General features: G+C 33.5%; 1 protein-coding gene across 1 annotated transcript; it reads left to right on the plus strand.

The window, feature by feature from the left end:
* Positions 1–15: 15 nt before the first annotated feature.
* Positions 16–27,358, plus strand: LOC145293963 (elongation factor 1-gamma-like). The gene is made up of 11 exons (XM_080140838.1): positions 16–234; positions 383–541; positions 2,347–2,410; positions 6,027–6,169; positions 9,489–9,632; positions 16,179–16,308; positions 19,467–19,561; positions 24,672–24,757; positions 25,039–25,211; positions 26,838–26,962; positions 27,151–27,358. Exons 1-11 carry the CDS (start codon positions 223–225, stop codon positions 27,301–27,303), a joined length of 1,284 nt encoding a protein of 427 aa, XP_079996964.1. The 5' UTR covers positions 16–222; the 3' UTR covers positions 27,304–27,358.

The raw sequence follows: 27,358 nt of genomic DNA on the forward strand, positions 1-27,358 counted from the left end.
GCTGATGATGCACCAATAGGCCAAACACGGAGTAGTGGCCGCAGTAAAACTAAAGGACGGGGTAGCACCAAGAGCAGTAGTGACAGTACTACACAAGTAGAGAGTGGCTGTTGCAGTAGACAAAATAGAGAAAGTGGCAGTAACAGCGTCAAACCCTCCAATATCCGGGCACCATATATAGTATCCCGACTTCTGCGCATAACTTCCTTTTAGGCTAGCAGAATGGCGAACGGTGTACGTGTAACCATCATTCTCTGTTCAATATCCAATATTTATCGGTGTCAATCCTGTCGAGTTTCCGTTCGATAATGGCACCAATCGATCATTTTTTCTCATTGCTACAGATGCTGATATTAATTTCGTACCCTTTTCTCTTTTTTAGACACTTTATACCTATCCGGAAAATTTCCGCTCATACAAGATCCTCATTGCCGCAAAATACAGTGGGGCAAACGTGACTGTCGCTTCTGCTCCACCGGCTTTTCAATTCGGAGAAACCAACAAGTCCAAGGAATTTCTGGATAAATTCCCCATCGGAAAGGTAATAACCGAGTGGTTTTCTTTTTTAAAATATTATTTAATCCACGTTATTTTTTATCTTAAGAAACGAATCTTCATATAAGAAACTAATACATTTATTAAGTGACTTGCGAAGCGTGTCTGGTGTGCCGATATACGTAAATATCCAACATACTGGCGAATTTTAACCATTACTTAAATATAATCGACGTGATTTGTCTATAATATTTCAACTAGAGTAGATTTAATAATGATATTATTTGTTCTCTTCTCAATTATGAAAAGTAATATTGGAATTTCATTATTTTGCAAACAAGATACTTTCTAGAACGTACCACTAAAACAAATTCGGCGAAACCTAATAATCACACATGACTCGTACACGTCATCTATATATCTGAAAAAAAAATAAAATATAAAATAATTTTATTTTATAAGTTAAACTCTATATAACGTATATTATTCTAATATAACGTGATTTTATATTTCATGTTGAGTTTAAACATGATCGACCCGTTCTTAAATTACATGTGTTTGATCTGAACTCTTTAATAGATTTTAAAGGTAAAGCGTTGTTATAGGGTTTTCAATGCCGAAATCGCTCGGAGGATATTCGGAATACACAAAGAATCTGTGCTTATTAACACGGTCGACAGATCGATTTTTTTTTTTTTTTTTTTTTATATATATCGTTTTAAGCAAAAACAATGTTACGTACTTGATTGCCATGGCCAAAAGAGTAATATATCCAAAAATTACGAAAATTAGAGTAGAAGTTATACTAAAATGTAATTATGGAAAATTGGGTAAAATTACATTTTTCTTGGACGTTATAAAGTAGACTGAAGGGGACGTAACTCTGAACGAGTATTTTAGATTACTTGTTCATGGCTGCAATATTTGTCTATAGCGGTAAACTTTATTTTACTAAAAACACAATGGCAGTTGTTCTATTCGATGAATTTTCGTAATTTTGATATTGTTTTAATTTAAAACGATATTTAAAAAAATCGATTTGTCGACACCATCTTAACAAGCACCAAAAAAGCACCCACCCACAATGAAGATGGGAGTCATTCTATAAAAATAAACAATTTGTTAAAATAGCTTAAGTTTCAAAGAATTTAATATTCATCAGAATGAAGTCTCTTGCAACTTAAATATTTTTAAAGAATTTTAGGTGTCCCAGCGTATTATAAACACCCCGACCTTCCCATGTTAAGAACGGCTTTCGAGGTTGGGGGTATTACGAAAGCCGTTTTTAACATGGGGAGGTTGGGTGTTTATACGACGCTGGGCCAATTCTTTGAAGTTTGATTGTTTCGGGTAATTTAGATGTTTATATCTTGCCTGTAATTTTAGATGCTTGTGTAGATTGATGAACTCTTAAACCAACTCATTTAACATAAAATGCATTATGTACGTATCATGTCGAAATTAGTATAAATTAGGAAAAATGATTACAAGTAAAAATAGAATTTATCGAGTTCTATCGTATGCTTTTATGTGGAAAACAGTTGTGCGACTAATTCAGTATGATAAACACGGGAGATAACCTTTGATTTAAGGGCTCTCCATTTTTAAACATAGAATCTCAGAACGTAATTGTGGAAGATTGTTTTCCTTTCAATACATCCAGCAGCACATATTGCTGGATCATTTTTATAAATTTTTAGAATTTATACTAATTTCGGCATGACAGGTAAGTACGTAATGTTTTCACCGGAAATGCGTTGGTTCTACCCAAGCACTCACTTTTATATAAATTGACAGATTTGAAGTAACTGGTATGTGTTTAGTAAACACTTTAAATCCTTATTTTTCTAGGTGCCGGCTTTTGAAACGTCATGTGGACAATACTTCTTTGAAAGTAATGCCATTGCCCATTTTGGTAAGTTGTCTGATATTTTTTTTCTAAATAATAATAAAAAAAATACTTTATGATGGCAAAATAAGCTCAAAATGTCTCGAAATTGCAGTTTTCGTGTTTTTCTTTTGTTCTAAAGATTTCTTAGCTACCCAATAAAATTTTTTTCCTTGTTTCCATTTTAAACCAATAAAGAATACCTTAGAAAAATAGGAAAAATCTTTGGAGAAAAATTTTTTTTTAATGGAAATCGGCCCAGACAAGGCATGAAGCTACTTGATGTGCATGCAGCATCCCTGCTGTTTTAACAGTGTTGGCGACCACGGCTCTCCAAATTGTAGAGCCATGATAATTTCAGGAAGATGAATAGACGGTAGTTTCCCCGTTGTTTTTTGTCTTGATTCAGAGAGGGGGGGTATCTCTCTCTCTCTCTCTCTCTCTCTCTCTCTCTCTCCCCCCCCCCCCCGTGAATTAAACACACACCCCAGATACAAACCTGGAAATTTCTATGATTCGGCATTCAGTCACCCATCTAGTACTGGCCAGGCTCATCATTGCTTAACTTCACTGATCTGTTGAACTGGTGTGTCAACATGATTGTGCTGTATATAATTGGCTTTAAAAAAAAAAGACCAATAAGTATTTCTTGATTTCCATCTAGAAAATAGTTGTCAAATCTCGCTTGTGGAACGTGAGGAATAAAAGACGATAAGGGAAGCGAAAGTTATACCCCTTTATCCTTTTTTTAAAAAAAAAATGGCTAGAAATTTAATATATAATGGTTGCTTAAATATAAACACGGAATACTATTTAATTATGAATTAACTAAATGTAATTTTGCATTCATAGGTTTAAAACTTGATTAAGAAATTTTCACAAATTTCAACATGTTTATAAATATTTAAAACTACCCCAAGTGTTTGGAGGTGTGTTGAGCAAAAAAAAAAAAAGTGGTAATAAGTAGGCAAGCTTGAACCTGTACCACAATGGAAGAAAAGAATGTGAAGAAAAAAAACCCTGTCATCTTTGCTGTTGCACCCATCGCCAAACCGGAAGTGACATAGGTTTAAATTAAAGCTAGTCAATCGAAAAGAGGTGATGACTTTTGAAAATATCAGCGAAAAAAGCGAAGTAGAAAAGTGCCCAGCTGAAGGTGAATGAATTAATGTTTTTAGTTAATTTTCGATATTTGTCGTCCGAAGGGTCACGCTTCAAAACTATACTGATTTCGTGAAAATCCATTGCCTCTGTCGAAAGTTCTTACGTAGACATACAAAGATACATACATAGATGAGATTTACATTATAGACTAGCGGGGGTGTTTGGAGGTGTGTGTTAAGAGAAAAAAAGTGATAGTAACTAGGCAGGCTCGAAAGTAAAAGAAAACCTGCAAGTTTACCGCTGTGCCATGACGCAAACGGAAGTATAAACTGTTCAAATTTAACGACGAAAAAAATATGAATAAGAATCACAAAGGTGCATAAATGAATATTTGGCTGTAGGCCAGTTAAGCTTTCAGCTTTCTACCATATTTGTTTTCCCCATGATGTTGGGAACTCTGGCAGTGTCTTAATGAATAGCAATTGTCTGATATGAAGGGATTTGTTCCAAATTGATCAAAGCTAATTGCCTTCAAGATGTCCCGGCCAGGCGAATGGTTTTGTTTTATTTATACGAAAAAGATAAACAAATACTGGAAGCCTTATGCTACTGATTTTCTATTAATCGCTTTAAATCATTTTTTAAATGATTTTCTTTTATATAAATAAAATTACTTGATCAATTTATCTGATTTTTGGAATATCTTTTCATTCTGTAACGACTACCAAAGATCTTTTTAATTGGGTTGAATTCTTGATATAAACCAAGGTATGCATATTAGTCAGACTATCAACTTTATCTTAAAAGTAATCTAGAAAAATGAGACAAAAAAAACAAATAGTATTGGTCGAATCAATTGTATAATTTCAATCGAAATCGTGAACATTACTAGTTACTCCAGTTAAGAAACTAGATGGGTCAGGCACCAAGATACTGCATGTCGTCTGCAACATATGGCGAGGCTTTAAGATGCTGTATTGCCTTCTATATGTGTTGATTGGATATGATGAACCTACTGGGGAAAAAATGCCCTCAAGAGATAAAGACTCTTGAAGACATTAGCATCATAGGACTGAAGCTTCTGGTTGCTATCAGGTTTGCACAGGCCTGAAAAGTCGTTGAACTTAACCTTTTGCGTTGAAAAGGTCTTCTATTATTTCCTTGAAAATACGGAAACGGTCTTGACAGTTGCATTCTTTATGTCCAGTAAAAATTTGTGCCAAAATATTAAAAATAAAATCAAAATAAATACTACTAAATTATATTTAAAGTAATAATAAAATACTATTTAAAAAAATTATTTTTTTTTTTTTAATATTGAAAATAAAATCAAAATACATTGTTCTGAAATTGCATCGTATTATGAATACAAGAGTTACGTCCCTTTATCACAAAACTACCTGATGTTTTCCATATAACATCGGGTAGTTTCACGATGAAGAGACATAACTCTTGCATCCACAATACTGGGAATTCAAAAGTAAAATTAACAATGTAAACCAATCTACTAGGGAGGAGGGAGAATAACATGCAATCACATTTGGTTGGCCAAATATAAGTAGGTCGGGAATATAAATATATTGTCAACATGTGTATGTTAAGACATTTGTTTTGAACAAAATGGGTGAAAGTGCAAAAAACACAACGAAAGCAGTGTTTAGTGCCAGTCATGTGCGATTTCAAGACACTTTAGAAAACTTCATGTAAATAACTGTAACCTTTTTAAACTATTCCATGAAATAAAGAGATAAATGAAAATAACTTGTCCTGTTGTCAATTGTTAAATTTTTATTATATTAATATATTTAATTTTGTCTGGAGAAGACCCTAAAAAACTTAACGTTTATGAAAGTGGACATTGAAAATCTGTACGAACCCTGTGCAATGAAGTTTATTTTTTTATATGTAAAAACAAATTTCTATCTGGGTATCTAAAAATGACTTTTCAAAACTGTTTGGCTGAAAGTTCTATAAGCTGAATATTTTATTTCAATTTAGAACTATTGGCACGAATTTCAACTTTTTTCTATTGGAAGTACTTCCACTAAAAAAACTGGGGCAAAAGTTATCAATCTTTTGCCATAACTTGTTGTTGGTAAAGCACATAAGTAAAAAAAAATTTCGAAGAGTTTACCAAAGAGCCAGACCAACTAATCGCAGTCATGTTGTAATGCAATGGAAAAATGGTGTTGTACTCAAAACATTGGTTTAGGTATTTTTATAGAATCACAAGTCTTTAATGGCCTAAGAAATAGCTAATAAAAAATTTTTTTAGTCTTATGCTCTGAGTCCATGTGGCATTATCATCCCAAGTAATGACCCAGATCAGAACACTAAAAAAAACAATAGTGCCTAGTTGAAGATTAGTGATTTTGTAGAATTATTGAAATTTGGCTTTTTTTTTTTTTTTTTTTTTTCTTACTTGAGTGTCTTTGGGAGTAAGTAAATTATAAAATCTCTTAAGAAATTGTGATTTTGAGATGTTAAAATTTATTTTTTCATAAATGATTGTTGCTGGTATTTGACTTTGCATTTTTAGTCGGGTCAGCTCAACTGCGGGGCACAACAGACGCAGATGCTGCCCATGTTCTCCAGTGGATCAACTTTGCCGACAATGAGATCCTTCCTGCCTCCTGTACCTGGGTCTATCCTTGCCTTGGTATCATTCAGTTCAATAAACAGGTAAAGAAATATATAATTTTTCATGAAATTGTAATTTTCCTCAACTGAAATTAAGAATGTTAAAATTTTGACTCATTCCTTCTCAGAACAGTCATTCAAACTTTTTGATGGCTGATATGTGTGCCTCTTATGTAGATTCATTCAAGTTTTCTGCTAACTTGAACAATGCATCTTTCAGTTCAAGATCTTTTGTGCAGACAGGCATGTTCTCTCTGCCAACGCATCAGTATATCCATTATCCCACAGGAACTATCTCTAGCTATGAAGTATATTTTTGGCTTTTTGTCAAGTTCTGCATGTGTTTGTTTACTTTTTTCTGATGATCATTCTGCTTCACAATGAATGCTCTGGAAAAGTCTATTCTGATTAATGGTGACTAGTTTTACTTAGCTTTTTTTTTTTTTTTTTTTACAGAATATTTTAAAACTGGTAAACAAATCAGAAGGGGCTTTTCCAGGGCATTCATCGTGGAGCAGAAAACAAACGCAGACAGACATGTGGATCATGACAATAAGCTATTTTTGTTATTATAGAGGCTAAATTCATGGATCTGTTTTGATAATGCATGTAACCAAGTTACTCCTTGGAGTGTGTGATTCTTCAACATGCACAGGTGATTATTCACAATAGATGGGCTCATTACAAACTAGCTGCACAAAAGTTCTTAGAGGTGCATCAGTGTTGGGAGCATGGGAATCGGTCAAAAGGCCATCTCAGAAAGGTACTACTCCACATGAATCGCATTAAAGTTGTGTAATCCATGATACAATCTTACATGTTGTAATTGGGATTTTTTTCTATATATTCCGATGCTTATGAGCCTCCATCTACAGTGCCGAAGTATTGGCCATTAGTGTGGCACTTGACCTTATGGAAACCTCTAAAGATAAAAAAAATTCATCTGTTCAAATGCCAAATTAGTACTTGAAACTCTGGAAAACAAACCAACAAACCCAATAATCACCAAAATCCTAAATAGAATTGATATTTCTAAAGATGAAAACATCCTTTTTGTTGAATACCCAGTCATATCAACATAAAGGATAATGATAGAGCTGATAAAGCAGCATTAAAATTGACCCCAAGTAGAGATCTCTCATACTGATTTAAAACAAACCCTAAAATGTTAGAAACACATGGCAAGAATTGTGGAACTCCTGTATTAAAAACAAACTGTACCAAATCAAGGAAACCATAGGAAAACAGAAACCAAACAAAAGAATAACCAGAAAGGAGGAAGTTATAATAATACTCTGAATAGGTCATGCCTCTATAACACACTCTTTCCTACTCAGGCCCCATTCTGCATATCCTACCAGAAGCCATATCATCATGCAGTCCGTCAGTCTTGACGATGACTAGTTCGGGCCTTGGTGCTTTATCCCTCAGTGTTGGTGTAGTCTCGCTCCATCATCACTGGACTTTCCACCTTGGTTCCAAACTTGTTTGAGCAGTTTAGGTGCAGTATCTGTTGCACATCAGATAGACACCCTCTGAATCTCCAATGCTCATGTCCAGTGGAGCAAACTCATGACTGGCAGCAGAGGAGGTCACAGCTTCTGGCCGAAAGTAATCTCTGTGAGTTAAACAGTTGCCCTATCACGTCTGCAACTACGTTTTTGCTTTCTGGATGAGTAGCCATATACAATCATATATTAACAAGATGTGAAGACTTGAAAATAAACTGACTAAATCTATACAACGAAAAAACTGAAGGACATGTTTACTCATGTAGACTCGAGCATCTGGAGATAACAGGGTTACGCAACAAAATTTTTAAAGAAATATTTTATCTACCTATATAAACATAGACACTGAACACCAGATATATACATAAAACTTATAACTACTAATGTATATAGAAAAGACTCCAGCATTAAATGACTACTAAGGTTGATATGCCGTAAAACCAATCAATCAATCGATCCAATGCGTATGACAAAAAAAATACTGAAGAAATACTTTTCTATCCAGTTCAGCAATGGATAAGATTTTTAGGTGCTTCTACATCATAAGGGTGAAATTAAATTGAATTTGAAGTAAAACAAATGGTATGTATGTAATTGTCATATTGCAAAAAGTAACATATCCAAAAACTACGAAAAATGATAGAAAAAATAATTATTAATGAAAACTGTTTTCAATAAAGCTTATGAGGAACAAACGTGTTCAACATTTTGAATTGCATTTGCATCACGTCATAAGCAAAAGAGGAAGTAACTCTGTTCTTAGAAATTCAGAACTTAATCACCTCCCATGAACTTTTTTATTTAGCCAAATCTAGCAGAATCACAATTCTGCAAATTTTTTTTTTTTTTTTTTTTTCTTAGCGTTTCTCATAATTTTTGGATATGCTACTCTTTGCAACACAATTGCATAAGTACCATTTGGAATTCAGTATTTCAAATTTTGCTCTTATGATGTAGAAGTATGGATTTTTCTATAAGCTGTAATATAACCGTCATAAACGTGCAATAAAATTTTATGCGGACTGTTATCTTGAATGTTATTCTTGCAAATCTGTACAGAATTTCTAACAATCATTTATTTAACTGGTAGATTGTAAGCCTTCCTTCAGCCATAATAAGTAGAATTGTTCACTAATTTTATGTTAGTATCATCTGTACAGACAACAGATTCAGAAAACTCATCTAGAACTGATTATTACTTGGTAGTTTTGCGCCATTGGTCCAAGATAAACTCAAACAAGTTTGTATATTACATCAGTTAAGCTGTTGTGAGAACATCCAAGATGAAAACTAGTCCAAATAATGCAAATTATTAGTGCTCGTTTCAAATTCTGAAACTGTTATAAGTTTGAGCATGTGACAATATTTAATTGCATGATAAATCCTTTAAAATACTTAAGATTTCATCAAATTCTCCAAGCATTTTATTCACTTCCTCAAAATGTAACTGCGCACTTTAATGTCTGATTAGCATCATCCTAGGAGGATAGTAGAACATTTCCTTGGCACAATCTGAAGATGTTTTTCTTTTCATCTATATAAAAAAAAATATATATATAAAGTCTTTTTTAATTGTCACCATAGGGTTATAAACATAATTCCAATCACGCTTCTTGCCAATAACTGATACATGTTTCTGGAAAAGTTTTATGAACATGAAATGCCTAAAACTAATTTGGAAAAATATAGTTTGCCATTTTTATAAACCAAAAGTCTTTGGAAGAACAATAACTGAAGTTCTTAAATAATTAGAAGTTTTGATTTATTGTCAAATGCTTTTCAAATTCACATATTTGCATAGAAACTTGTTTTGTTTGCTGATCTTTTTTTTTCTCTCTCTTTCTCTAAAGGAAACTGAAAAGGCTAAGGAACAAATTAAAAAAGTCTTGAAGGTTCTAAACGACTACCTGCAAACTCGCACTTATCTCGTTGGTGAACGTATTACCCAAGCAGATATTACTGTTGCTTGCAATATGCTGCAATTGTACAAATATGTAAGTTATTTATTTATTTATTTTTTTTGTTTTGTTTTTTTTGTCTAAAATTCATATGTAGAACAACTTTTGATGACTTGTTACATGTTTTAATGAAACTATTAAATGCAACTTAAGAATATTTATGCTAGAATAGAAACCTTAGCCAGTAAAAGACCCGTTATCACTGTCCTGGGAAAATTGGTAAAACTTCAGCACACCGGATTTTTCTGAATATTCCTTATTGATCATGTTCATTCCAATTTCAAATAAAAATGTGTAGAAAAGATTTAATAAAGCCCCCCCCCCTTATTTTAATTGGTTTATAAATGTTATTTTAGAAACCCTTTCTTAACATGAGGAGGAGCCTTTAACTATTTTGTATTTTCACCAAAATGTTTTTTGTGACTCCTTGCAAATTTTCGAAGCAGCTTTGTATGTATCTTTGGATTATGTTGCAGACATGAGGAGGCTGAACATAGATTGAGCTGTGAAAGTAGCCTCTGTTTGCTTTGTCTTTGTCATAAAGGGTTCAGTTTTTGTCTTGATAGTTTGGAAAATAATGAAATCTCAGGACCCTAGGTTACTATCAAGAATTGAACTCCCAACCTATGAGAAACAAAATGATTAGTTATTGTACTGCAATAAGCAAATCCATCTCTAAGAAAACTGAACCCACAAACAATCTCATTGTATGAAGAGAATTGAGATTGTTTTAATGTTTGAAGTTTGACTTGTGAGGAAAGCAAAGAAATGAGAAGTCAGAAAGACATCCAGTTATTTTGGGCTTTATTATAGTGACAACTCCGTTATTTCCTTTATATTAATCTGTTGGAAGACAATAAGCTTTGGCAGTATAATTCCTATCAATAATATTGGCAAATATGCCCAAATTTATTCATTTTCGGTCATTTGAAACTTATACATAAGAAATTCGGTACCTGTGCATTTGTCCGATGCACCGAGCGCTGCCGATAAAATAACTGTAAAATAAAATTGTAAATGTAGAAACATCCCAAAAATAAATAAATGGCAAAAATTTACTGTTATGTTTTTAATTTTTTTAGTAGTATTTTTGTATGAAATTGTTTTGTTTTCAAATAAATGCATATAAAACATTTTTTGTAAACAAATAGGTAGTAATTGTTTTTTTTTTTTTTTTTTTTAACTATTTACGTAAAATAACCAACAAAACTGATATTTGTAGGATAATAAATGAGCATTGCTTCATTTTTATTTTTTTTTATTTTTTTAAGTATTCAAGAAAAAGAAAGGAACATAAATTTTTTTCTTTTTAAATCAGAATTCCTGCGAGATTTTTTTTTGCCAGGAACATATTTCCTCGGGAGGATGTAGGATGTATTTTCCTCAGACTTTTTGAGGGCATCAGACGACAAAGTGGATGGAGATGAGATAGTAGATGTGATAGGAAGCTCCATACGAACCGGATAACTTTCGGCAATGTGGGTTAATAATATGGAGTCAAACGGCTGCCTACCAAACTTTTGTTTCCACATAAACTCTAAAAAGATATGTCCAAAAGCTCTCGGTTGGTTCCGCATTCTTGTTTATTGCGCTGCTTTGCTTCCATCCACTCCACGATTTGTTGTTGCCTGTGTTAGGGATTTACGGCTGTGGTATTGGTTGGTTCACTGTCAAATGGTGATACCCCTCTCCTCCCTGTAAGCCTTCCAACAGTCTGATACGACCGTGGTCCCCAGCAGAATATATTTTCTAATTAGTGGAAGGAGGGTTTCGGCATTCCTATTTCGTACGTTAACCAAAAAACCCTTCCTTTTTGGCAGGGTTGTATCCAATCGAAGACTCTGGCTGGTGTTAGACGTCTGTCGGCGGTTGAAGATAGACTCATTAATTTCAACCGTCAAAATTCTCGTCTGCTGCTCGAGTCACACGCATCGATTTGAAACTAAGCGTGTAGCATTTTGATTGGCTGATTACCATGTTTCATCAGGAAGCAGCAAAACCCGAGCTGTTGACATCATTCGCCGGACAAAACTGAGCAAATGCTGAGTTACGTCTGGTTCGTTAAATGCAGAAATTCAAATGTTTCATGTAGAGAATTGGATTCCAACAACCACGCGATTGAGGTGATAATTTTTAGCAGATGGAATTCTTACATTGTTGTTATACTGTGTACCCATCTCCGAAACTATTCTATTATTATGAAGTTTAGAACACTGCTGCTATGTGTAAGGTGTCCAAATATCGGCAATGTTTAGTTTTATGCAAAATGGGTTTTTTAACAAGTATTAAATACCAATCAATATTCTCCAAATTTCAGCTTATTTGGAATATTCAAAGGCATAGCCAAAAAGAACCAATGGAGCGATCCAAATTTTTGTAGCAAAATACTTAATTTTGTTCATTTTATGATTAGGGCAACCTAAATATTGCAATGGATGCTCATTGAATGTTCTAGTAATGTGAAATTGAAATATTTTGATTAAAAAATTTTTTTTATATAATTACTTGTCATATTACTCAATCTGATTAGGTTAGTAAATGCAATTTTTAGGTTGCCCTAATTATAACTTTCATGTTTCATAGTTTTTATAAAGCCACTAAGGAGGCTGTCCTATCAGCAGGTGCAAAGTACTGGGGCTGCTGTATTGCCATTTGGTGAATGGATTCTGGACCATGCAGTAGCTTCTGGTGGGGCCTCTCGATGCCATACTAGTGGGTAATTGTTACGGCTTTACCTTATCATTAGCTACAAATAAAAAAAAAAATAAAAAAATTCTTCGTTTCCTTTTCTCTCTTAGTTTCCCCTCTCTGTCCTGCTCTAAGTAAATCTGACGACCTAGTCCACAAATTCCAAAATTTCATCATGACAAGTTTCAAGAAAAAATACACGATTAAACCCGGTTCTCCAACTTCCAGCGTAGACCCCTACTACCATGTCTCCTTCTCCAACATCAGGGGTCTACGTTCTAACCTTCCAAGGGTTGAAACCCAATTACAGGAGACTAAACCAGACCTTTTATTTTTAAGTGAAACTGGTATTGGACAGGCTATTTCCCTAGAAGAGTTCACAATTAAAGGATACTCTAACTTAACTTCTAAATCTGACCCCCAAGATCGCCATGGGCATGGAATATGTGCCTATATTAGGGATAACTTTCCATGTGGTAGGGACATCTCCAGGGAAGATCCTAACTTACCCTATATGTGCTTCCGGGTTGCTTTAGCTAACACTACGGCATTTATATTTACTCTCTATCGCCCCCATAACAGCGGAGTTACTATCTTTCAAAGCATATCTGAGAAAATTTGACAAAAGTCCTATCTGCTTATCCTTCAGCTAACATACACGTATGTGGTGACTTCAATGTTCACAACGTCGAATGGTTGACCCACTCAAACAAGACTAATGAGGGGAGGTTCTGTCATGATTTCTCCATTGCCTATGACCTCACTCAGATTGTTCAGGAACCCACCCGTGTGCCCGACAATGACAGCCAGTATGTGAGCCTACTAGACCTTTTTCTCACAACTTGCCCTGAACTATGTTCAGTTTCTGTTCTGTCGCCTCTTGGATCTTCCGACCACTATGTTGTATCAATTAAGATAAAAATGAAATGTAATAAGTCCCCAGATGTACCTCTCCATCGTACAGTATATCGATACACTAAGGCTGACTGGGATAGCTTCCGTACATTTATATCTGATCTACCTCTGCATTCCATGTTTAAAAAGGATGTGTCCTCTATAGTATTAGACCTGACGGAATGGTTAATTGTAGGTATTGACCGTTTCATACCCTCGAAAAAGTTTCAGCAAAAACCTAACAGCCAGCCATGGTTCTCTCCAGAATGTGCTGCTGCCATTGCGCACAGAAATCACTTTTACCACTGTTTCCAACGTAATAGATGTATGAAAATTAAAGCCGCTTTCAGGACTGCCAGCAACCATTGTAAGAAAGTAATAAAGAATGCAAGAGAGTTGTATGCTCAATCTGTTAAGTCCAAAGTAGCTGAACAGCGGCTTGGTTCCCACCAGTTTTGGCAAATAGCAAACAGAATCCTGAACAGAAGCGTGTGCTCCATCCCAACTATTATCAATGGACCTGAGGTAATCTCGTCAGCATCAGACAAAGCCAAACTCTTTGTCAAGAACTTTGCAGCTAATTCTACCCTTTGCGATCAAGGCCGCCAACCCCCAATATTTCCTCCTGTATCAGAAAACACGCTATGTGATATACATATATCTGTACGTGATGTTGCCAAGCTAATCAAAAACCTTGATTCCAGTAAAGCAACTGGCCCTGACGGTATTCCAATTATAGTACTCAAAAAACTTCAACCTGAACTAGCGCACATACTTACAAAACTGTTTAAACGTTGTCTTAAGGAGAATAGTTTCCCATCTCCCTGGAAAATTTCATCAGTATGCCCTGTATTTAAGAATTCAGGTGATCGCTCATCCCCCTCTCAGTACAGGCCAATAAGTCTCCTGTGCGTCATGAGTAAGTTGCTGGAATCTGTGTTAAATACAGAAGTAATCAACCATCTCAACAAAAATAACCTTAGTGACACTCAATATGGTTTCCGTTCTGCTAGATCTACAGCAGATGTACTTACAGTTATATCTCATAGGATTAGCAAATCTCTCGATGGAGGCAACCTTTCTAGGGCAATTGCTCTTGACATATCTAAGGCCTTTGATAGGGTATGGCATAAAGGTTTACTTCATAAGATCTCTAGCTATGGTATTGCTGGAAATGTCTTCTCAATTATTAAATCATTTCTTTCTGATAGGTTCATAAGAGTAGTAGTTGAGGGGCAAAAATCAGAAGCTCACAGTATTAATGCCGGTGTCCCTCAGGGGTCCATCCTCGGTCCAACTCTTTTCCTGATCTACATTAATGATCTTCCAAATCACATCCTTACATCATTTGTAGACATTTATGCTGACGACACTACCATTTATGGTAGCACACATCTAAGACAGTAAACGACCAAGTTCTCTCCAATTCTCTCTCCTCTGATCTTGAGCACGTAGTACAATGGGGTAAGGAGTGGCTGGTTACTTTTAATGCATCTAAAACCAAGCTTCTCTCTTTACGTCAACATTCTGATCCACATCTGGCATCAATTGAAATGAATGGCTCTCATCTTCAGGAGGCCTCTAGTTTTGACAAGCTTCTGGGCTTGACCATTACTCCTGATCTTAAATGGAACACGGACATCAAATCTGTTGCCAAGGCTGCTGGAAAAATGGTGGGATCTTTCTATCGATCCGGTAGATATCTCACTGCTGATGCTATTCTCTATCTATATAAGAGCCAGGTACGTCCAAGGATGGAATACTGTTGCCACATCTGGGCAGGAGCTGCTAGAAAGGACTTGGCCTGCCTTGATAGAGTTCAAAATAGACTTCGTAGCCTCGTAGGAGATGTCCTTTTCTCTTCCTTGCAACCTCTATCTCACAGAAGAGATGTTGCGAGTTTGTCTCTGATGTATCGTTATTTTCATGGAAAGTGTTTGACTGAGCTTCAATCTATGGTCCCCCCTCGCCAAACTTTCACAAGAAACACTCGTCTAGCTGTAAACACTATCAATAATTCCCCCCACTCTTTATCTGTGCCTAAACCTAAACGTAGATTCCATGAACAAAGCTTCTTTCTTAGAACTGCACGCCTGTGGAATTGTCTTCCGTTTTCCTGCTTTCCAGCTGACTACAATATGGTTGTGTTCAAGTCTAACGTAAATAAGTTCTTGATGAGCCGTTCCATATAAGTTATCAAATTTACCAAAATTTTCATTACTAATGATTACTATATTGTCCAATTTCTACTGTACACTCTTTAACCCTTATCCTTGAGTGGCCTCTTGGCCTTGATAATGTGGTGATACCTATGTAAAAAAAGAAAAAAAAAGCCTTGGTACTTCTTGCCACATTCTATTTGTAAATAAATACTTATAGCTGTACGATGAAAAATGAATGAAACTATACAAAAAGGTTTTCATTCAAAATGATGAAAATAAATTAGTAAATATCTTCAACGAAACTAATCCAACCTCGAAAAATTCCCCCATAGGTAGGTAAACTTTGTGAAATTGCAGGCAAAATCGATTTGCAAGCAGTAAATAATTCTCCCTTTAGCAGGCAAATATTTTACTATTCTACTGGCATTTTAAATTAGGGGGTAAAAATTTGGTCGACTTCTTCAAGGAGGATTAAAAAAGCACAGGAAGCATAGGAGTTCAAAGTATTTGAAAATTCGAATATATTAGATTCATCATGAAATTCAAGGTAAAAACAAAACTAAGCCAGATTTTTTGAATTTCAATTTCTTACCACCTTAAACTTACTCTTTTTCATTTTAGGTTTCTAAAATTAAAATATTGTAATGGATTTGATTTTACTCCTGGTACAGTTATTCTAGTAATTGTCTTTTCTCTTCCTTAGGATAAAATGTTCCAATAAGAATGTTATATATTTTGAGTATGGTTTGTATATAGTTAATCTTTTTGAAAAAAAATCGAAACTCTTGAGGAAGGGGAAAAAAAAAAAAATCTTCATTGTTTTCTATTGATTCTCTAGGTACTCGATCCCGATTTCAGAGCCCCTTTTGTTAATGTCAATAGGTGGTTCACGACCATCGTCAATCAAACGCATTTCAAATCTGTTGTTGGCAATGTACAAATGTGTGAGAAGATGGCTCAGTTTGATCGTAAGTTTTCTTTTTTATATATAATCTGTATAGTAATTTTCCTACCAATAATTTAGAGATGGGGGGGGTATTTTATTTTATTATTTTTTTTATTGAATTTCTACATATTGATTAAACATTTACAATTTCAGAATTACTAGGAAATTTTATTTAGGCTTATTCACTGCGAGGCATTTAAAAATAGTGTTTTTTTTTTTTTTGTTTTTTTGTTGTTTTTTTTTTTTGTTGTTTTTTTGTTTGTTTTTTTTAAATCACTAAACCCATTGAAGGGATGGGATCAGAAAGTCAAAGGTAAATGTTTTTTAAATCTATCATCTCAAACTCTTTTGAGATACAAATAAGGATCAATCAATTTATATTGTAAGCCATTTTAAATGTTCATTTCTTAAAGTCTACAAGGTCAAATGTTTAATTTGTTGATTGTGATGTCTACATGGTTTTTCTGACCTTAATTAGGTTATAGTTGGCTAACGTACTTAACTTCTGGCATAGTGCTACCAGAAGTAGTGACAAGGCAAATCGGTTCCTTCACTTTTATTGTTCCTCAGTATTTGTATTGTGAAACGATTTATTGAAATATAAAAATGGACATTATTGAAAAATGTACATTAAAAATTGACAAAAATATACAGATAAAAGTCTTTATTTGCACTTTTAATAGCAAGATTAAAAGATAATTTTTTAAAATTTTATAAGAAATATGATTATGAAATTATAAAGTTTTTTTTTTTGTTTTTTTTTTAAATAAGTTTTTTATTTGAATTTATATAATTGATGTTTATGAAAGTATAAATATTGAAATCAAAAGAAAATTTTTAACATAAAAATCATATCCAAATACATAATATTCCCAAAATAGTTTTGATGGATTAAGTGGTCTCAATAATTCTTAATTGAAATAACACTGAAAAATACTTTTCAATTATTAAATAAAAAAAGAATGATCAGAAAAGCCTAATAAAAAAAACGGCCCATATACACAGAGGAGATGGGGTGGGGGCTGATTTGCCTTGTCACCACTTCCAGGAGCAGCCACACCAAAAGTTAGGAACTATGTGTTAGCTAACTGACCATTAATCGTAAACAGATTTCTAAGTAAAGATCCATAACATGAATTGTACTCAAAATATGATCCAGAAAGTAGAATGAATTCAACTAAATTCCTTGAAAAACAAGTTTGATTGGTGTTCAGGACTTAAGGATTCTGGTTCTGATATAAATGCGTATATTGGCCAGTTTAATTTTTGACAAAATCTGGACATCATTTTAAAAATCATTTTTTGCTCTAATCGTTAAAATTACAATCGTTTTAAAGCAATTATGTCTTTTCAGAACGTTGGATACAAGATGGGGGGGGGGGGGAAGCAAATTACACAATTTTCTTATTTCAATTCCAGCTAGGTCGAAAAGCTGCTGAAACGGCTCACGATATCAATGAAGCGTTTGGCCCAGTAACCACTACTGAATACACAGCACAATGGTGGTTTAAGAAATTTTGTGGTAGCACCAAGAGTTTTGATGTTGACAATGATCAATTAAGTCTTGGTTGAAGCCAACCAATGCACAACTATTCAAGAACTTGCTTCTGAATTAGACGTAACATATACGATTTCAATCACTTGAGAGATTGGAAAGACAAAAACTTTGAATGGGTATCTCACAAATTAAATGACAACCAAAAGAAACATCGTTATGAAGTGTCATCTTCATTCTTTTACGCAACAAGAATGACCTGTTTCTCGACCGGATTGTGACTTGCGATGAAAAGCGGATTCTTTGACAACCAGTGATGCTCTGCTTAGTGGTTAAACACTGACAAAGCTCCACAACACTTCCTAAAGCCAGATTTGTACCTTGAATGCAGATGAAACCATTGCATGAATGAAATGCATCAGAAATTTCGACAACACCCAGCATTAGTCAAAGGAAAAGGCCCAATTCTCCTTCACAACAATGCCTAACTGCACATTGCTAAACGGACCCTGCAAAAGTTGAACAAATTGGGCAACAAAATTCTGCCTCATCTGCCAGACCTCTCATCAACTACCGCTTTTTCAATCTCGACAACTTTCTGCATGAGAAATACTTCAAAAACCTAAGTGATATCAAACTCCTTCAGCGACTTCATTGCCACCAGAATGCAAAGTTTTTATGTTACTGACATAAATACACTTGTTTTGTGTGAGCAAAAGTGATGATCCTGATGATGCTTGTTTCGATCAATAAATTTTTATTTGAGCCGAGATATATTTATCTGAATTTTAATTAAAAACCCTATGAACTTGTCAACCTGCTATGTACTAAAGTTACTGTTTCACAAATTTATTTTCATGCTGAAAACCGACTTGTATACACTTTTATTCCAGTATTATTTTTATATAGTTATTCAAAAGAAATCTACATTTAATGAGTATCGTCATTTGCATATTCCATTCAAGAAAATTTACTTTAATATTTAATTAGCTCAGTTTTATTGTTTATAAGTGAATCATTTTAATTATTCTATTGAAAAATATTGTTTAAAATTTTAATTTATTTTTTATTATTAATAGCTGATAACAGTTGTTTAAAACCGGAAATATTTATTTAAGCTATGAGTTATTTTCCGTTTAAGTTATGAGAGTTACTTCTGCGTCTGATTTTCATAAACCAAGATGGATGTGCTTTATGCTTCCCTAAATCCAACATGGTCACTTTTCGTAAGTTAGGATGTTCGGTACATTTTAAATAGTATGTCTACTCTCTGATATTGTTTTGACCAGGCAAGGCTGGGTATATATGCAGCTAGTTTTAATTTAAAGATGTCGTGTGTGTGTGTTTTGGGGGGGGGGGTCAGAAACAGTTGAAATAAATAAAATATTCACTTGGTTGCCTGATTTTCAACATTTTAATGTGAATATTTTTAGAACTTAGAATTGATCACAGTATCTAATATTATTGAAGCTATTTATGACAATGAAATAAATACATATTTTAATATAATTTATCCAAATTAATTTCTATTTGGATATTGCTTTATGAAATTTAATATAGATGTGATTGAAGAGAAACTGAAAAGGTACTTCTCTTATAGATTCGTTTGATTTGTAGGTGTTTAACAATCTCTTACTATTTGAACTTTCTCTGATTCAGTTATGTCCAAATTTCCTGTTTTCTAGCAAAGAAATATGCTGAGATTCATGGTCAGGGAAGGAAAGACAAGCGGGAGAAGGTGCAAAAGACAGAAAAGGCAAAAACTCCACCAAAATCCAAGGTTAAAAAAAATCTTTACTCAAGTTTTTCATTTTCCTTCACATATTTTCTCCAATAATTTATCTAGCTGCTGTCTTTATACTGCGCGTGTATAAAAATGGTTAATCTAGTCTACAGAATAAGAAAATGAAGCTCTTACCTGGACCCCAGATAAAAGGATTGCCTGTTGCAGGTGTCACCATAAACCAAATGGCTAGTAAATCTAATCCTGAACTACAATCTATATAAAGAGCAAACCTCCCTATTTGTGCAGAAAACTTTTGCCATCCGCATCAAACGGGCACAAAAGTGGTACCGTTTAAATTGAAAAAATCAATTATTTTGTGGAATTGTTTTTGGGGGGGGAATCGGATAAAACCTTGCTATCAACGCTGTTTGCAAACCGCATATGCATAAACTGTCATTTTATGCTTTTGTTTTAAAAAGCTAAATTTGCAACGTGATAATGTGTCCTTGTGGTCCCATTGGTAACGCATTTGCTTACTAACTTATGCGAGTTTGCGCCCAGCATGCAGCATTTTTATATATACAGTGGCGCCAAAAAGAAAGTCCACACTTATCATTTTTTCAAAAACCGCAAATTTGAGCTAAGTTGACGGCAACTGTTTAAACAACCTATACTTCATTTATTCCTCCATGATTTTACCTGTTCACATTTGACTTTTCATTGAAATATTCTAGTGTTCACGTTCACATTTGACTTTTCATTGAAATATTCTAGTGTTCACATCAATTTAAAAAAAAATAACTTAAAATCGAGAAGGCAAAAAGAAACTCCGCACAATGGAAAATTGTTATTTAAATGTAACTTTTAAAACATTAATGCAACACAAATATAACAGGAACACATTAACTAGTTAATATTTAGTAGCATAGCCCTTCTGCAATTTGATAGTCTGCGGTAATGCTCCGGTTAAAGAACCTTCCACTTTTGTTCAATTGTTGTCCCAAAGTTCTACCAGATTTGAAATTTTATCATTGCGTAGCTGTTGCTTGATCTAATGCCATACATTTTCGACAGGATTGAGGTCTGGAGATTGTGCAAGCCGATCCATACTTGAAATATCATGCTTTTCAAGGAACTTCTCAACATTGCCAGCTGTATGAATGGGAGCATTATTCTACATGAAGATGAGTATCCTCCAAATTCAGGCCAAAGTAGGGTAGAAAATGCTTAGTCAACATATTATTGTAGTTGGTCAAATTAATTTGACCTTGCAAGCGATCTATAGGCTTTGGACCATTGGCACTAATAACGCCTCATGCCAAAACTCCACCTTCACTACCTTGCAGTGTTGAAACTGTACCTAGGATTAAATTCTTCATCCTTTCTTCAACGAACATACTGCCTAACCTACTGAGTTTGTTTTTGTCGCAAAAAATCACTTTCGACCAATATAAAGTCATAATCTTCATTGCACCTGAAGTCTAGACAACGCTTTCTGTTCTTTACAAAAATCATTGACTTGTATCTTGGAACACGGCTTCGCAAATTAAATTCCTTTAATCTGTTAACTGTAGAAAGAAAGCACTTAACAAGATTACTGTTGTTGGGTTTGAGGAACCGTTTTAAATTTGTTTCCAAGGCTGTGGATCTTGATAGCATTGTCTCCCCTATAAGAAGTAACTTCAGGATGACCAGATTTAGGGGCATCACAAACACTGGCGGTGTTTTGGTGCTTTTGCGCAGTAATGTGTACCGTTTTCTCATCATATTTCAATCTGGCCAATTTCTCTATTGGATAAACCAGAAAGTTGGAGATTAATGAGCTCCTGACGATCACTAAGAGACTCAAAGTATATGGACTAAATGTTGCGTTGTATAACATAGGAACAACAACAATTACAGTTAGAGATGCTAAAAGGTGGATGTTTTTAAGCTCATTTGTTGTTGCGGAGTTTATTTTTGCGGCACTACATGGTGTGTGTGTGCCCCCCCTCCTCCTCCTCCAAATGCTTGAGAAATATGATTATTGATGAATCATGTAGAAGCACGAATTGGATCGCCCCATAGTCGTGACTCCTCGATCCATTGTTGATAGTCAATGTTTTTATGGGGTACTAATCTAGCATGCAATAAAGCAACAGTTATATTCTACCACTTTTGTGGAATTGCTTGATAAAATAAACAATTTGTATTGTGTACTTACCTGTGGTAAAACAAAAACATATTCCAAATATCAGTAAATTAATAAAGTAAATGAGTATTGAGGAGCGACTATTTCAATATACATGATTTTTTGGAATGTATATATTTTTGTCGTGGGTGCATACATCATACATATTTGTTTTTAATATGGGAGAATTCTGGACAAGAACGGATTTCTGATTAGACATGAGCAAGAACTATTGGAAAGGGTTTACCTCTTAGTTGCTTGAGTGGTTGATCTTTGAAATTTCAATTTTTTAACTTTATTGTACAACTATGCTTGAGGTGCTATAGTTTCATATGTGCAGACTAAGGAAAATGCTGTTTTTTTTTTGTGCAACAGCTTGCTGATAAGCCATTGTCACCATTTTGAAAGGATTGCATCTTTGGATATTTCTTGCTGATAATTGATGTTTTATTATCCTAGTTAAATTAGCAGACTCTGTCAAAGCAACAATCTATTTTCAATAAAATTTCTTGGAAAATGGGGACTAGAACCACCACCACCAAGAGAGTAGGCCAGTGAACATGACAGCATAACGTCACTTCCTGATCAACTTGTCGGTATAAAGTTTCCTGTATTCAACCACGTGGTCACACTAACAGGCATAAAAATATGGCTGTGATACTGATAGTCTAGAATTGTTCTAAAAAGAAAGAACAATTCTCCATTTGGATAATAATTATAATTTCACATTGGCATAATTTTAATCTAACAAAATATAGTAAGTGAACTCGTTTTTGAACTTTTATTTTTATTGGAGAAAGTTGAATATTTCATTTTATTTTATTATTTTTTACTGCAAAACAAACAATTTTAATATTTTTCAGTTCGTTCTTTTAATAATAAAAACTTTTCACTGAGTATTTCCAAATATTTTAAAGTTAGCATTTCTCACAGCCGTTTTTTTTTTTTTTTTTTTTTTTTTTTTTTTTTTTTTTTTTTTTTTTTTTTTTTACGGTGAATTTTCAATATTTTAGCACTGGGCGTAATTTATTTCTTTGAAATATATTTAAAACTTCAAGTTTGTTTTTTTATAACATTTTAACTGTAAATAATTTACATGACCGTTTAGTTTTACTATACACATAGATTCAAAAAAGTTGTCAAAAAACAAATATGTAACAAATAAATGTTATCAAAGGCAAGATAAGTTACTTTTCTACCAAACTGGATAATTTTTTAGTGTTTTTATTTAATGTGAAGTGTTTATTCGTCTCGAAAAACTGTTTACCGATGTATTTGAAAAATGCGAATGGTGGCATGCTTACTGTTGCACTTGATAAGTTTGGGAAAATGAGTTTAAAATGAAATAAAAAAAATAATAATGTAAAATACTGCTAGAAACTCGCTCAATATGTTACCGTGAAATAGGTGGACATATTCGGTGGGTTTCTAACAGTATTTTGTATAATTTGTTTGAACTCATTTTCCCAAACTTATTGAGTTCAATAGCGAGCATGCCGACATTTTTCTTTAAAATATATCGATAAACATTGTATGTTAGGTAGAAGAGTAACTTATCTTGCCTTTGATAACATTTATTTGGTATATTTGATTTTTGACCACTCTTTCAAATCTTTGTATAGTAATACAAACCCCTAAAAACATCCAGTTAGGTAGAAAAGTAACTTGTCTTGCCTTTGATAACGTTTATTTGTTATATTGTTTTTGACTACTTTTTCGAATCTATATGTACAGTAATATAAACCCAAAATTTAATTTAACTTGGAAATACTATTTAAAATACATGTGCGTACACTGCACAAGCACCCTTATCATAAAAATAATAGTAATAATAATAAAAAACTGGTGTAGATGACATCAACTGGCGCCACACCAACTAGTTGTCAAGGGTCAGATAGGATGGAAAGACCGAGGTGGGAGAGTACTAACCAAAAAGTGCAGTTCAAATCTGGTATCTTGGGTAAGCATTTTGTCACCCAAACTCCAGGAAATACCAATGGCCGATACCAATGAGAAATCAGTGATATGCAATCATCTACACAAGTGGTCAAGAGGGGGAGACTTGTCACTTGGTCTCCAGGGAACACCACAGGTTACTGCCAGTGAGCGATCATTGATGATGGCCTGTGAGACAACTAGTACGCTACACATTTTGATGAAAAACATGGGGGAAAAAATGGACATAGGACAGAAAACCAAAACTTTAAATATAATTTCTGTATTTAAAGTAATAGTTATTTAAATATTTCAACATATAATACTGTGGGCAAAATCCAGCTTCCCAACAAAGGGCACTCTGGATAGGAGCAAAACTAATCTGTCATGGAAGATTTCTCCTCTACCGATCGAGGACAGAATAGATAAAGTGTAGCATCAAAACAGATACTACACTGTGATTTTGTTCCGAAGGCCAAAAAATATTTGTTTAATGTTTCTTTGTTTGTTCCCTAAATTCATAATTCAGTTTTATTAGTATTAAATTGTATATTGCTTTAAAATTACTTAATTTTACGTAGATAATATTTATAGTTTATATTGAATAAAGTTCAGTTTCAGTATTAATCGAACTGTGTTCTTTTTTTTTTTTTTTTTTTTTTTTTTTTTTTTTATTGCTCTTTTTCAAATGGCCCTCATATAGTACCAACAGTCTGACAAATCTTACCTACATTGCCTGCAGATATTTTTTAGTTAATGGGCCTTCTTGCTCTTGGTGGACATGCTAGAACTCAGAAAACTTAGTATGTGACCTGTCACTAGTATTGTGGTTTAAGTTGTAGTCAAAGAAAAATCTGACTTTACATACCAAAAGAACCAACATTTGTGATATTTCAGTTTTCATGAATTATATTTTATGGCAAGTACAAATCTGCAGCTTTTTTTTTTTTTTTTTTTTTCTATTGTAAAAAAAAAAAAAATTCTTATCGATATCAAATTCCCCCCCCCCCCCCGCCATTTTCTCTTTTTAAATCTAAACCTTTTTTTAATTGTTCACAGCCACAAGAGATAAAAAAAGAAACTTCAGAGGAGCCCGAACCAAAACCTCCAAAGAAAGAAGATCCTTTTGCTAAGTTTCCCAAAGGGTGAGTAAAATGTGTATTTTCAATTAGAAATTCTATTTAAACGTTTTTATTTGCTTTTTTATATAAGCTTTTCAAATTTAAAAAGCTATTTAGAAAAATATTTAACCCATTTGATAATTGAATTGAATCAGTTTTTGCCCAAAACAAATTTTAAGTCTCCATTCCAAAACTTTTTTTTTTTTTTTTTTAATCCAACCAATTTGATTTGTGGTAAGGATTTCACTTAACTCAGCAATTTAGTTTTAAAATTGTTTTATCATAATCATTATTTTTCATTTTAGAAATTTTGTCATGGATGAATTTAAGAGAACTTACTCTAATAATGATACCATCAGCGTAGCTATGCCATACTTTTGGGAACGCTTTGAGAAAGAAAATTATTCCATTTGGCGTGGAGACTACAAGTATAACGATGAGTTGACTCAAGTTTTCATGACTTGCAACTTGGTAGGAGGTAAGAATAATTTTTTTTTTCTATTGGTAACAAGTTTCCAAAATAGTTTGGAATTAGTTTTGTAATATGTGGATGCATGATTAAAAGCTTGGTGTGTTGAACTCGCATAAGCAATTGTTTGACATACATATATATATATATATATATAGTATAAAAAGATAAATATCCTCAAACTTGTTCAAATTGAAGGAATCTATATCTGAAAGTCTGTGTGCTTGTCTGTCTATCTGTACATTTCCCTATGCAATAACTGTCAATTTTAAGTCTACAGACTCAAAATTTGATATACAGGGTAATGAGATTTGGGAAAATCTTTGTAATCAGTTTTCGGGTTGAAATATGGCTGTTTAGGGGTCAAAGTTCAACGATTTGACCTTTGAGAACTCTACCAAACTCCTCCACCAATTTTGGGTCTAAACACTTGAAATTTTAGATATAGATTCCTTGGACATGGACCTCACTTAATAACTTGATTTGAGCCCAAAACAATGAACGTTATGGGGTCATAATAGAGGTAAAAGTTAAAAAAAAAATTTTTTTTTTAATGGCCGCATTTTTTTTTTTTTTTTTTTTCTCAACATACACCTCCAAACACCCGGGTAACGCCGGGCTGAAATGCTAGTTTATGCCATGTTTTGTTTTTTTATCAAAGAGATGTTTGTAATATATTCTGCAATAAATTTAGAAAAAACTAAGCAAATTTTAGTTAGAAGTAGTGGTTGGAGCCCGGTTGTAAAACATGCTTAAATGTATTATAATTTATGCACATTTTGTATTACAGTCAATTCTCTATTGAATTATATAAATAATTGATTTCAAAAGTTTAAAAAAAAAAAAAAGACTTGTGTGCCATCAAAACATTTAGCACTCTAGCCACATTCACTACTGTTTCAGCTAAACACAAGATAACATTTTTTAAATTAAACCATTTTTAGCTATGATTAGTTCTATGCATGTGCAAATTAGAGTAATATGTTGGCAAGTTAAAATGAGTATTTTGCATTTCAACTTGCCAACTTCTGTACGCATTCATCCATTCAAATAAAGATTTGACTCATAAACCATCCTTGGTGTATGATTGATTTTCCTGGTAATTTTGGTGTTATGTGACCAGTAGTTTATCGGTTCAATATTTCCGCACACACATACACATCTACTATTTTATTTATATAGATTTTCAAAAATCATTAGCAACATTGACAAATCAAATTATCTTGCTTTTCTACTACAAACTTTATCAATTTGTGTTCTTGCAAGCTTCAGAACATTTATCAGTTGCCAAAGTTAGTTCATCTCTATGAAAGTTAATACTTGAATATAAAAATTTACATCACCATATGATGTATACGATGATGTCATTCCATTGAAAATTGTATAAAACTGATTAAAGTTAATTGTATCACCAGGATTATGAAATGCTGTAAATAGCAACCCCTTGTTTGGTTTGAATCATAGGGTATAATTTTAATTTGGGGTTTATTTTGTGTCTGGATCGGTGTATTCAATGATTGATTGGGAACTCATATCTATGTAGTTGTATTTTATGAAACTGCTTTCATTAAAGTTGGAAGATGTGTAACAAGAGCATCATTTTTTTTTTTCTCTTCTCTCACCTCACACTTTTAGGAATGTTCCAACGTTTAGAGAAAATGAAGAAAAATGCTTTTGCAACTGTCCTGATTTTTGGTGAAAGCAATAACAACTCCATATCTGGCATTTGGGTGTGGCCAGGCCAAGAGTTAGCCTTTGAGGTAAGTTCTTCACTTTTTAATTTTCATTCTAATCCATATTTATTTTTTGAAAATTTTAATTTCATTAATTTGATTTTGCTACAGAATACCATTTCTTACATGCACATTGAGTAATAAGTTCAAAAGAAATTAAGGTGATTTGTTCAGTTTCGATATTTTATTTTTATTTATCTATTTATTTTTTTAAGTTGTGCAATGACTGGATGGTGGATTATGAAGTGTACAGCTGGACTAAGTTGGATCCAGATGATGAAAAGACCAGGAATATGATACAAGAATACTTTGCTATGGAGGGAGATTTTAATGGAAGAAAATTTAACCAGGGCAAAGTTTTTAAATAAGTTGCCTTTTCAATCGTTTGAACTCATGATAAACACAATAAATTGATAAAATTAA

The sequence above is a fragment of the Euprymna scolopes genome, chromosome 15 (assembly GCF_053919585.1).
Source record: "Euprymna scolopes isolate OS-2025 chromosome 15, ASM5391958v1, whole genome shotgun sequence".
In the NCBI taxonomy this organism is placed as follows: Eukaryota; Metazoa; Mollusca; class Cephalopoda; order Sepiida; family Sepiolidae; genus Euprymna; species Euprymna scolopes.

What these genes read in the sequence shown, in the direction of transcription:
- LOC145293963 (XM_080140838.1), top strand. An exon ending in TAATGCCATTGCCCATTTTG is followed by an intron (nt 2,411 to 6,026) that starts GTAAGTTGTCTG and finishes TTGCATTTTTAG; the next exon opens with TCGGGTCAGCTCAACTGCGG. An exon ending in GACTTGCAACTTGGTAGGAG is followed by an intron (nt 25,212 to 26,837) that starts GTAAGAATAATT and finishes TCACACTTTTAG; the next exon opens with GAATGTTCCAACGTTTAGAG.